Raw genomic sequence first — 14,178 nt, forward strand, 5'->3', positions numbered from 1 at the left:
GAGGGAATGACATAATCATATCCACGTTTCAGTGAATTGAAGAGAAAGATGGAGAAAAAGAGACTGGGGAAAGCAGACTGGTTAGAAGGCTATTTCAACAAACCAGGTGAGATATGATGAAGGTAGAATAGCAGTAAGATGGAGAACAGTAAACAGATTAGGGAGATACTACAGAGATAGAATTGGTATAATTTGGTTACTAAAGATGTTGAGGAGAGTAAGAGTTGAAAATGATTCCTTAGTTTCTGGTCTGGACTGGAAAACAAGCACATTCCTTAGATGCAGTCTGGGCTAGGGAATATGAGAGGGAAGTTTACCAAGTGGAGAACTGGATAGAGGAAGTATCAGATCATTTTTGGAATCAGCCAATAAAAGCATAAATTTATTCTGTTACAACAAAATATAAGTGTGCATAGATGAGATCTAAAGTCATTTTTAGAGATAAAGCCACTAGGGGTAAGTAGGTTCAAGAATGAATTTCCTAATAGTTCTGGACACACCAAAGCTTCTTAGTGCTGCTAGTGATTTAGCAAATATTTGTTATCCACTCTAAGTTCATTAAAAGGGTTAAACATTTCTTCCTTCAAGTCTATTTAAATAGCTAGCAATTTAGTAATAGCTAAATTATACACAAAAATTATCCAGGGTGACTTCTTTCAAATGGTAAGCTAAAAGGGTATGATGATATATTTGTTCATTCTTATCCCTTAAATACAGAGATACTTTAGTACCTTCGGCTGTAACTGATTTAGAAGTAGAGGAGAGTTTAGGAGTAAGTAGCGGCTCATCACTCAAGAGAAGAAAAAACAATGCATTCTTAAAGGATATAAGTTAAGGGGCCAGGCAAGCTAAACATGTATCATCATCACAGGGATTTTCCTCAGTTCCTTATAGCAAAAACAAATAACTATTTGGGAGATGAAAATGCTCTAAAATTGATTGTGGTTATGGCTACACAACTCCATGAATATTCTAAAAACCATTGAGCTTTACACTTCAAATGGGTGAATTGTGTAATATGTGAATTAAACCTCAATAAAGCTGTTATTTTTTTAAAATGAGTAACTTTTTAATCCACTAATATCAGGTTTTATAAATGCTTTAATTTTACATTAGGCTTTTCAGGCTTACTAGGTTTCAAAATAAGCAGGAAAACAGAGAAAAAGTATATTTTATTGGTATTTAGACCTAGCACAGTTCAATTCAAATAAAATGGAACAGAACAACTTATTTACTCCAATTGAATATAACATATAAATAATTTTTTTAAGTTTCTGTCTATTTTACCATCAGATGATAGTGTTCATGCAAGTACAATCATGACACTGTCCTTCCAGGCCCATATCATAGCACCACCTTTTATTTGCAGTACTTGATGTAAATTTCATTGTCAAACATATCTGGCTTTAGCAATGTAAACATTTGCTACAAGTAAACTTTAAGAGGTAAAAGTGAATGATACTAATGAATAAATCAAAATAGAACTGAGCGTCAAATGATAAAATTCAACAGAATATTAGATAATACTGTTTCAATAAGAACTACAACTTAATAAAGTTCACAAAATGGAAGCAAAAACCAAAAGTAGTGTGTAAACTCCCAAAATAGTTTAAAATACTGGAGGATATAATGTAAAATTTACCTCAGAAAAACAAAGGGAAACAAAACCATGCAGTGAATACCAAATTTGGTTTAGAAGTTACAGAAGTCCTTTTACTGCAAAGCCTTTCTAAAATGTACTGTGCCAAACTGTTTATTTTCTATCTCCCTTTATAAAAAAATTATCACTTTTAATCACATAGTTGAATACTTTGTGGGAATTTCACATATGTTGCCAACTGTGGAATTGTTACCCAAAAACTTTCATCTCTAAACTATTTTTTCAAATGACCAACATTAAATTATCTTCATAAAAATTACCATATATAAAGTCAAATAATTCCTAAACAAATCATCATAAAAATAAATCTGCCTTAACAGAGTAAATACAGAAATAGTGTATACGTAAGTGCTGAAAATCACAGAAAAATATTCAATGAATAGGCAAAAATTCTCACATTTATCATTACTGTTGATGATTTGGTTTACTTTTTGGTTAAAATTAAGAAACAAGTTTTCAAAAGGTCAAAACATTCAGTGCCACTTTGAATTTGTCTGCAACATACAAATGAGTTATATCTCTGTAGTACAAGGCAGACTACTTTTTAACATAAGTTATAAAGACCTCAAATTTCTAAAACCAGTTATAATACTGTGACAAGCAAAACAAATTTGTTCTTATTGCTCTTATATTCTAGCTTAATCTACAAACATGAACATTTTGCTCTTATATTCTAGCTTAATCTACAAACATGAACATTTTTCCATTTGTTGTCTCAAACCATACTAATACAAAAAGAGTCTAGAGAGATCTCTCTGTTGGTTTCCACAGATTAACTGAAAAAAGGGGGAAAAAAAGAAACTGAAATATTATTTCATCTTCTTAAGTGTTCTTAATATGTTTAGCACATCAAGCAGCACTTGACACAGCAAGTTTCTTTAAGTGATCCATAAACACTTGTAAACTAACATCATCTGTGAGAATAGGTGCTCCAGACTCCTAGAGGAAAAGAAAGATATTTTCTATGATTAAAACACAGGAGATGATACCTTAAAGTATATAAACAAATGTTAAAAAAATAGACAAGGAAATCATTTTAAGCAGAATAATGTCTATGCTCCCTGTTGTATAATAAAGAATCTGCTGGCCTTTGTCCCAGATTCCTGTCCCAGACTCCTGAGAGGGAAACTACATCCTTAGAATTTCCTGAAAGTAGTATCTGTTATTCATGAGCCCCTCAGATCACACCTGAGTTTATGCTATGAGATGAGATGACTCAGGATAGGGACCAGTCACCAGAAAGATCAACCATGTAATTAGATGCCTGCGCTTTAAGAGAGCCTGACTTCCAGGGAGGAAGAGATGCAGGGCTAGAGATTCAATCAATCATGCCTAAGAGAAACAAAAGCAAAAACAAAAAAACCACTGGATACCAAAGCCCAGCAGAGCTTCCTGTTTGAGGAATACATCAACGTGCTGCGAGGGTGATGCACCCTGATTCCATGGGAAAAGGGCACAGAAGCTCTGTATCTGGGACCCTCCCAGACCTTGCTGTCTCTTCATTTAGCTGGACCTAACTTGTAACTTTTATACTAAAACTGTAATCATAAATATAGTGCTTTCCTGAGTTCTGTGAGTTGTTCTAGGGAATTACCAAACCTGGGGAGGGGGGTTATGGGAACCCACCCCCCACCCACTCTACCCACCCACTGCCCACCCCAGCACCCTCCCTTTCTCACCACCCCCCACACACACGGATTTGTAGCCAGTTAGTCAGAAGTGTGGGTAACCTGGGATTCGACTTTCGGCTGGCATCTGAAGTCGGGGCAGTCTCGTGGACCATGTCCTTTAACTTTTGGAGTCTGCACTAACCCCATGTGGTCAGAGTCAGATTTGTACCGCAGTTTACCAATTGGCCTTACATTGGCTCCATACCCAACTTAATCTTTAAAGTAGTGAAGTGTTCATTTGTCTTGAATGTACTGGTGTTTTTATCACTACTAAGAAATAAGTCTCCCTTATTGTTGCCTGTTTACTAAAATAAAATTCCACTCACACATTTTAGCAGAACCGCCAGATGGAAGGAAGAGAATTTATATCATTTTTTAAATAAACTATACTTATATATTTTCATTCAAGTAATTTTAATTGATTTCTGTGAGTTCTAAGTAATTAACAAGGGTTAGGGAAAATTCCTAACTTCTATTTTAATAAAAACTGTGTTGATTACCTTAGTAATCCAATCCACTAATAATGAAATTTTATTATAGCAAGAAAGTTTTTCTAGAATATTTTATATCTGGATTTTTTTTTTTTTTTTTTGCGGTATGCAGGCCTCTCACTATTGTGGCCTCTCCCGTTGCGGAGCACAGGCTCCGGACGCGCAGGCTCAGCGGCCATGGCTCACGGGCCCAGCCACTCCACGGCATGTGGGATCTTCCCAGACCGAGGCGCGAACCCGTGTCCCCTGCATCGGCAGGCGGACTCTCAACCACTGCGCCACCAGGGAAGCCCTCTATATCTGGATTTTTAAAGTTTTCACCTGATATCCAGTTTCTTATTTATCAGTATATATAAAATACCTAAAACAAAGAAATTAAGTAATTTTCAGAGGATACCAGCAAGTTAGTGGCAAATATGAGCTCTGACTTTATAGGTCTTGTGGTTCTAGGCTGGCATAGCCACAGATATGCCATAACCTCTCCTGAATAATGGAAAATCAATTTTATTATGTGTTTTCATATGTGAATTTATAAGAACTTGAAAAACTTGATAATGAAGGGAGACAACAGCACTGGAATTAAGAGCTCCGAGTTTGGAGCCTGACTGCCGAGCTCACATCCTGGCTCTGCCACTTACTTAACCTCTCTGAATCTTAGTTTCCTCATTTGTAAAATACAGATAATAACAGAACCTATTTCACATGGTTGCTATAATGATTAAATGAGTTAAACTTTGTGAAGCAAACACAACAATACCTGACACACACAGTAGGCATATAACATTATTATTATTATACCTGAATTTTTTCCATTTTACACATTTTCCACCTCAATTCACCCAATCCCAGATCTATTTCTCCTAGCCAAGACAAAATATATATGGATTTTCTAATTCATATACTGTGATCTTATTTGAAGTGATTAATACTAATGCTCAACTCAATTTTATCAAAAATTTGCAGTTGATTGATCTCAACTTTACAACTGCACTCTTTTTCTCTTTAAAATATATTCAGGATTAAGCAAAAAGTTCCAAGCTTTATATCATTTAGTATATGAAGCACTATAGCAACAGAGACCTCCAGCACCCTGTCACAGAAGCAGTGTTGCAGTGGTGCCCTCTTCAGGCCATCCGTGGATAATACTTACACTGGGTACTCGACTTCTGACAAAAAGAAAACTAAGGTATTAAATTCCATAATTTTTAGTAAAATGCTTGGCTACCATGTTAACGCCCTAAATTTCAATCATCAATTTAGCTTAATGGTTAAAAATTCTGATTCTGGGGTTAGAACGACCTAGGTTCAAATCCAGACACTGTCACAGTTTAGCTGTGTGATTTGAGGTAAGTTAACTTAACCTATATAAGCCTCAATTTCCTCTTCTGAAAAATAGGATTAATAGTACTCACCTCACAGGAGTGTTTTAACAAACAGAAGTGTATGAAAATCTTAGCATAATGACTAAAACACAGTACAGACTCAGCTTATTAGCTATTATTATCTATAAAGATATTAACATAATTTCTCTTATAAAAATCATAGGTCAAAAAAGACCTTAGGGCTCTTGGTTTCTTTCTTACTTCTAATTAACATATTTATTTAATTCTGACATTTCAAACAGCATTACAGGAAAGGGATGTTTTCAAATTTAACAAAATATAAAGACTGAGAAACACTGATTTAAATATGTCAGACCAAAATTTCATTGTTTTTAGACACATGAACAAGTTTAATACAAATGAAAGATTTTTCAAATAGTTTGGAAACAATCTTAAAAAAAGAAATGGTCTAAGTAAAATCCTATAGAAATTTTTTTGTTTTGTTTTTGTAAGAATCTATTCATAAAAGATAGGATCAAATGTCAGCTTCCCCCAAAGGTGTAACTGTAACTAATTCCTAAATTTTGCTAAATCAAATGCATTTCTGGGGGCCTTCCCTGGCGGTCCAATGGTTAAGACTTCGCACTTCCAATGCAGGGGGAGCAGGTTCAATCCCTGCTTGGGGAACTAAGACCCCACATGATGTGTGGTGTGGAGTGGCCAAAAAATTACAAAAATTTTTAAAGTGCATTCCTGGAAAAGATGATTATATTTTCTAAAATGCAATAATGAGAAGAAACCCAAACTGTCTTCAACTGCCTCTTTGAGGAAAACACTTTATAAAAAATCTAAGGAGAGACAGACTTGATAACAATGTAATTAAAACCACAATATAGTATAAGGACATAATTTAACTTAATGACTATAAATATTTAAACAACTTTTTATCAAATCAATAAAAAGAATTCACTTAATAACAAGTAAGTACACTTAAGTTTCTCCAAAGGTGATGGCTTTCAAAATTGAGTACTGAATAGATGAATGGGTGGATGGATAAACAAATGAGTGAATCAGATAAACAAGATGCAGGTTTATTCCTTTGCCTGGGATTTCCTTCTCCATCATATTCATCCAATGAAATAATCTCCATCTTTCAGGGTCGGGCTTAAGTGTTAGGGCTCTTATTCATGTCTCTAATGCCCCTACTTCCAGGCAGTAATAATTAAACTTCAGTTTAAAATAGGTTTTCTTTCCTATCTTAAATATCTTTAGAGAGACTTTTTTTCCAGTGATAAAAAGGAAAACTAATAACTAATATTTACTGAGTATTACTGGGCATATGAAGTATGTGTCATCAAACTGTGTAACAGACAAGGAAGAGAAGGCATAGGAAGTTTAGTAACCTGCAGAGTTTTCAATTACCAGCCCAGAATGATGCCTCTCCATGTTTAACAGCTCAACAAGTTCTTTACTTTATATGTCTTCCATCTACATCTCCATGCTGTAATTTAAACCTCCCCAAACAAGGAACAAGCCATTATTTCCATGAACTAAACCATGTTTTTTTAATGCAGAAATTCAGCCACAAAGAGATAGGTTTTATTTGGTCTTCATAATGTGAGCTCACAACATTTTGTTAATTGAATTATGTGTATGGCAACAATCATCTGGAGGGGAGGAACACTACCCCCTTTAGAAAAGGATTTGTGTACCCTCCCCACAAACCCTAGTCTGCCATAGCCCGCTGCCTCCAGGTATTGCTTTTTGACACTGAGAGTCAAGTTTTCTTATATGCAGTCAGGTTCACCTGGTCCCTAGGGGCATGTGATATGTGACCCCTGACAAGTACTATTTTAAAGTATCCTTCAATTCTTTAACCTCCCCTTCATATTGATTATTCACCATTTCCATTAACTCTATTAACTTTATTTATTGGTGCTACTTTTCTATATTCTTGTAATTTTTTTTTCTTAAATAAGTTCTTCTTAAGTTGTGGGATCCAGAACCAAAACCAATACTCAGTTAACTAGAGTTAAGTATAATGGAAAGTATGATTCATGGTACATCCTGTACTCCGAACTTCCACATCACAGTAGTATTTGGCTTTTTGTTCCCCCAGCAACTGGAAGAGGGTGAGGGGTGATATTGAGAGTCTATACGTATATGTATTATACGGGCACAAATTTTTCTCACATGTGCTATGTGTACCCTTTGAACGCCTTCCAAGAGTAAGATCCTTTCTTTGCTGTAAAAAACTCCTCACCTTTCAGGACTTTTAGATTGTGAATTCAATTTATTTATCTATATCACGAAAGCTTCTTAACTCCTAAAACATCTCTCTGTTCTCCTGTCCAGATCTACTATAGTCAATATATGCTATGTTTAAGGTACTGTGGAAAGTCAAAGATGAAAATGACACAGTTATCACCCTTAAGTAATTTATAATCTAACAGGAGAAATAAGTGTCATCAGAAATAGATGAAAAAAGGGGCTGGGGATGAAGCGCCAGGGATATTACACAATATCCAGTCATGCAATCACAGAAAAGGTTTCATGGAGTCAGTAAACTTTGCACTGAGCCTTGAGGGATGGCTATGATGTGTTACAAGTGGTGATAGGGACAAGTCACATGCTCAGTGTATTCAGAGTGGAGTAAGAAGTCCAGTTTGGCTAAAAAGACTAAAAGAGTAGCTAAAAGTGGACAAAGCTATTTGGAGCATACCACAAAGGACCCTCAATAGCAATACAGAACTTCTATGTAACTTAGTAGGGGGTTATTAAAGATTTCTAGGCAGTGCTTTGACTTAGAACGGCTTTAGGGAGACCACTCTGGCCAGTGCCAAAATGGAAGAAAAGGCTGAAGCCCCAAGAGCAGGTAATTCCAACAGTCTATGTGAATAGTAACAAGGGCCTGACTTCGATTAGGACAAGGAAAGGAGGGAATGGACAGGGAAAATAAGTCAGTAATTAGGGGCAGAAGGGAGAAGATATAAATGACTAAAGTTCCAAGCCCTGGGAATTGAGAGAACAGTGGGGCCCTTTATAAAAATAGGAAAGTCAGTCAGTACAAGATAGTGTGAAAGAGTTCAAGTTGGGGCATGCTGCTTATGAAATGTCTACAGAAAACTCCAGTGCTGTGCAGCAGGCAGTTATAGAAATTCCAGTCTATAGGTCACTGTGAAGCCAAACCAAAGATGGAGATTTACAAGTCAGCCTCAGATGAAAGATGAAGCCATAGGAGTGGATACAATCACCCAGAGAAACAGTGAATGTACAGAATTCAAGGCAAACTTTTTTTTTTTTTTTGTGGTACGTGGGCCTCTCACTGTTGTGGCCTCTCCCATTGCGGAGCACAGGCTCCGGACGCGCAGGCTCAGTAGCCATGGCTCACGGGCCCAGCCTCTCCACAGCATGTGGGATCTTCCCGGACCGGGGCACGAACCCGTGTCCCCTGCATCGGCAGGCCGACTCTCAACCAGTGTGCCACCAGGGAAGCCCAAGGCAAACTTTTGAGGCACCTCTATATTCAAAGGAAAAGGACCTTAATCCCAATTACTGCTTCGTTGCTCTTCTAACCAGCCTGGACCCCACAGTCAGTTATCTAACATCGTTCTCAATTATTCTACTCCCTTTGCTGTGTCCATCTTTCTTACCTCCAGTCCTAAATTAGCCCCAATGCAATGTCTGAATTACAAAGCACAGCTAGAGAACATTACAAAAGCATGCTCAAGAAACTGTTAGTAAATAAAATGGACCCTCACCATGCTGTAAAAGTCTTTTATTCATCTTCTGTTGCTTTCTTATATTCCCTATAGCTGTTTTTAATCTTTTCTATTTTCTAGTTCTTAACCCCAGCATTTCTCTCTCTTAGCAAATAATCTTTTACTGAAAAGAAACAGGCTTATCCAATGTGAGTTTTCTCTCCACCTCAAAATCTTTCTCTGTCTTCACCCTTCTTCTCACCCTTTGCTTTTGCAGAAAGAAATGTCCTGCCTCCTTACCAATGCTTAACTACCACACAATGCATGTGATCACACTGTCTCCTTTTGAGGATCTTAAACATCTATACACTGTTCTTTTGTGTCTCCCCTACATTAGCTCCTTACACTTGGTCCACAAATAAATTCTGTGCCCTTACTGTAATAACAATCATCCTACTCTTCACTCAGGCTAAATTTGCAGAAGAATCATTTATACACACACACACACAAAGCATCATTTACACTTATGACCTCCACTTCTTTACCACGTACTAATTCCTTACAATCTATCTGCTACTCAACCACTATATTAAAACTGCTTACCAAGGGCCACAAATAACCTCCTAATCATCAAATCAAGTGTCTGCAGCACCTCAATATTTGCTACTCCCTTCTTCTTCCTTCTATAACGTCCTCCCTCATCATTTAGGATGTGGTATTCTTCTAATTTTCCTTCCACTTCTCTGATTATTTATAAAATATTCCTACCACTTGTACTTCCTCAAGGTTTTATCTCATCCTTGCTTTGCCTCTCTATTCTCACCTTGGACAAGAATCCACTGTGATGACTTTAAGTATCACTTGTCTATGAATCCTTGCCCTGATCACCAAACCCAAATTCTCAACAATCTGCTCAATTTGGGCATCTAGATGGTATCTCAAACTCAAAGTCTAAACCCAAACATTTTCAGGAATTCCCTGGTGGTCCAGTGGTTAGCACTCTGCGCTCTCACTGCCAAGGGACAGGATTCAATCCTTGGTCAGGGAACTAAGATCCCACAAACAATGTGGCAAAAAAATAAAATAAAACAAAAAATAAAAAATAAATAAAATCAAACATTTTCTTTCCACCCTCCCACTTACTGGCACATGTTCTCCTCAGTTACCCAGGCTCAAAACCCCATATTACCTTGTTCTCCCTCAACTATTTATTTTTCAGAAATTCAAACCTAGAGAAAAGTACAATGAACAAACACCCACATACTCTAAACATAAAATCACCGATTAACATTTGCCACATTTTCTTTATGTTTCTATATATTTTTCCTTTTCTTTTTCTTCTTGTTAAATAATTTCTGCAAGTTGAAGACATCATGATATTTTACCCCCAAACACTTCAGGATATATCTCTCAAGATCGAGGACAATCTCCTACATAACCACAACACCATTATCACACTCAAGAAATTTAATAATATTATACTAGTATCTGACATATAGTCCACATTCAAATATCACAAATCATCCCAATTATGTTCTTTATAAGCTGTTCTCTCTCTCTAATCCAGAATTCAGTCAGAATTCACATTTTGCATACAGCTCTCTTGCCCTGGAGTAAGTTTTCCTTTCCTGCAACTTCTAATCAAATCTCACCGAGTCTACTTTTGAAATATCGCTCAGATCTACTCTTTTTCACCATCTGGTCTTCTTTCCCTCTCACTTGGATTACTTTGATAGATACAGTTTCAACCTACACACTGCTCCCAATTAATCTTAAGATTCGACTGTATTATCTAAGACTCAAATTTGCCCCTCTGTCCAAAAACCTTCAATAACATTCCATTACTTACCAAATAAAGACTCAGCTCCTCAGTCCTCAGCGTGGCATTCAAGAGCCTCCACAATTTGGCTGCACAATATATTGCCAATTTATAGTTCTACTATTCATCCCTACGTGTACCCTTTACCTTTCTCCATACTGTCTTCTACCTAGAATTCCCTTCCTCATACAATTTCTACTTACTGGATTAATAACCACTCTAAAAGGAAATGTCTCTTTTTCTGAGCTCTATTCTGACACCCTCTCCTGCTGCCACCATGTGACCTCTTCCACTCCTCCTCGTCTATCCCCCTGTAATACTTTAAATCTTCCTAAAAGCACATAGCCCACTCTGCCTTGTACTTTAACTACTTAGGTATGTATTTTATTTCTAATACTAGAGTACAAGCTCTTCAAAGGCAGGGATGATCACTGTGAATCTTAAAGTACCAATATAGAGTCATGAAGATTGGAACACTTGATAAATGTTGATATATTGTATCAAGAGGTAGGACTCCCACCAAATTAAAATATATTAATAATGATTTCCAGGCTTCCAGCCTCTCCTGCTCAACCACAATCCCTGACCACTCCCAGCTTACTGTGGCCTTTTATAGTTCATAGCCTAGCATTAAGCTTGAATCATCACCTCCTATCTCATATTATACACTTTATTGCTTTTTGTCTCAAGGGTAAATTGTTAAGCTTGAAATATGAAGGGGTTCTATCTATTTGATATAATCACTTTTTTATTTTCTGTGGTGCCAACAAATGCTAATTCTATTTTCGACTCTTATTTTTTTATTACTTTTCCAACAGACATTACCAAATACATAGGAAAAAATGTAGCATTCACTAAAATAACAAACTATAATAACACAAAGAAATAATTTCCAACATCTGCTATTTACACTTACCTGTCCCCAGGCATACATATTATTATGAGTCTGTGAAGGGTTGACTTTCGAAAGCAGGAAACGCGCCTTAAAAGCAAAGAAGAAATAACATTATCCATCAAAAATAGATTTGGTCAATATGGGCTAAACAAATGTATTATACTATCTAAACTCAATTTTATTTAATATGTTTTGGTCAAATTAACTTTATTAAAATGCAACTTTAAAAAAATGAACTAAAGTTTGAAATATATAGGCCACTATATGTTACACATAAATAATAAATGTAACCTCTTCTCGCCAAATCATACATACATAATAACATTCATAGTAACAAATACAAACTGTTGAGTCCAAAACTCAGCATTATAAAGATTATGTCTGCAACAATTATGACAAGGTTACTGTGACATTTACCAAATACCTGGTCTGAAACGTCATCAGAGGTTGGAAGTCCCCAAAAATGATAAAAATAAAAGCCATGAAAACCTATACATGTTCTTTTACTTTAAACAATGACTCTCAAACTTTTTTAAACTGTAGGCTATTCCATGAGAGCACTTACCCAACATTTTACCCATCTATCCACTATGCCTTATCATCATTAAATAATAACCAGAATAAAAGAGGAAGACAGCACTACATGCGGTGAAACATCAATGAGAGAACCAGTCATAAATTATTATTACATGTTGGAAGAACAAGGACAGCCCTGTCTTTTGAAATTTAGTACCATATAAAATCTTTTTCTACTCTCAAAGTAGAAACACAAGAGCACTGGCTCAAGAGTCAGAACGTCTGGATTCAAATCCCAGTTCCTCCATTTACTATGTTTCCTTGGCCACAAGTATCCTAAGTCTCAGTTTTATTATCTGTAAAATGGAGGTAACAATAGGACTGCTATGAGAATCAAATGAGAGAAGGTATGTAAAGTGCTAACTAGCAGCTTTGCAAATTCTCAATACAGGGTAGCTTCTATTATAGTAAAACCCTAATAATAATTGCTATCATTTCTGAATAATAGTTACTGATATTTATTACCTACTATGTAATACTGTGCTAGGCACTAGGGATACATTAATAAACAAAGCAACATCTGTGCTTTTAAGGAACAAGTGAAACAAACTTATAATAATCTATAATTAATTTATATAACTCTAATAAGAATTACAAGGGAGCAGTAAAAGTGTTTTAAGAGTGTATGTTAAGGGACCCTGAGTCTTCTGTAAGGCCCAAAAGGGCTATGTGTATATGTACATGTATCTTATTTAATCCTCATAATTCTAAAAATTACACACCTTTTTACAATGCCATAATGCTTTCCTATTATATTTCCTAGAAAATTGAAATGACAGAATGAGGAAAACAGAAGAACATTATGTTACCACAAACTTCGTATTCATAGACTTTACCAGTAAGTAAACAGATTTAAGAAAAGTACACTAAATTATTTCCCAAGTTGTTCATATCTTCTTGCTCAACTAAAGCTTGCATACCACCATAATGCCATCCTGGCTCCTTACTAGAGCTGGGCTGGAGGAAGAAGATGGGATAAACCACCAGCTTTAGACAGCTAGTCAATAATCTTACTGCCCTGCTCTCAAAGCTAAAGCAAAAAGCAAGCATACCTTCCCCTGGAAACCATCTGCCCATCTCCTTCCTTTATGTGCCTGGTGAAGCAGTCTATTCAAACTAACGTCAGAAGGCAAGTAGGATCAACTCGTAAAACCAGCAACAAACAAACACACAAACAAATTAACAGTACTTACCTGACTGCCCCCATGTTCAGTGTCAATGTATCTCGGCATTGGAAATCTGGAGTGAAGGATCTCCTGTGCATCATCCACTGGGGCTTGCAGAAGGTGGCGGAAATTTTCATATTCTGGCATGTCCTGGTATCCCAACTTACGCCACTGAGCTATGGTCTAATTTTACAACAGTTAAAAAAATTATGACTTTTTTTCTTGCCTAACCAAAAACTTTAAGAGATTTTTTTTCAAATGAAGCAATCTTCAGAAAATAAGAAAATTATAGAACATTATCCTATTTTTTTTTTTGAGTTACAAATTTTTTTAAGTTACAAATCCTAATTTCAGTATTCTTGAGTAAACAGATGCAAAATTAGGATATTTCTTCTCCTTTAAAAGTAAAAAGAAATAATAATTCAGCCAGAACAATTGTAAAACGCTATACTTATCATATTAATGTTAGCTAAAAGCTATCTACCTAAGTTTATGATAAATAAGGGGGATTTTCACTACAAAAGATTTCCTAGAGACTTCAAAATTAATGACCTACTATTATGAAGTCTGTACCAATGGAGTTACATTCTCCCAAGATACATAAACATAAAAACTTTAATAATAATAGCAATAATATTATAAAAATAATATACCTGTAAAAAAGCATCTGAATCAATTCTTTTATTAAGGAAAATGACTCCAAAAACCATGTAATTAAATCATCCACAACTTTAAACCTGGCTTGATTTCTAAGTTAACTGAATCAATTAACTGAATCAATCAATGTATACTCTATATTGCTTTATATCTCCGTATTTAACAGAGGAACAGTCATCTGCATTTCTGATTTCTCATTTAAGCACATTAATGAGCTACTG

General features: G+C 35.8%; 1 protein-coding gene across 2 annotated transcripts in view; it reads right to left on the reverse strand.

Annotated features, from left to right (window-relative positions):
• Window positions 1-647: 647 nt before the first annotated feature.
• Window positions 648-14,178, reverse strand: part of SEC23A (Sec23 homolog A, coat complex II component) — a 65,406-nt gene continuing 51,875 nt past the window's right edge. Inside the window, exons 18-20 of one of the 2 annotated variants that reach the window (XM_029238633.1) lie at window positions 13,328-13,483; window positions 11,580-11,645; window positions 648-2,599 (exon numbers count right to left, since the gene is read on the reverse strand). In XM_029238633.1, coding sequence (XP_029094466.1) covers window positions 2,510-2,599; window positions 11,580-11,645; window positions 13,328-13,483 — 312 coding nt within the window. In that variant the 3' untranslated portion in view covers window positions 648-2,509. Of the gene's footprint in view, window positions 2,600-7,642; window positions 11,646-13,327; window positions 13,484-14,178 lie in introns of those variants that run through there. The other variant, XM_029238632.1, reaches the window with a different exon arrangement.

The sequence above is a fragment of the Monodon monoceros genome, unplaced genomic scaffold (assembly GCF_005190385.1).
Source record: "Monodon monoceros isolate NGI ecotype Baffin Bay Population unplaced genomic scaffold, NGI_Narwhal_1 Super_Scaffold_21, whole genome shotgun sequence".
Lineage (NCBI taxonomy): Eukaryota > Metazoa > Chordata > Mammalia > Artiodactyla > Monodontidae > Monodon > Monodon monoceros.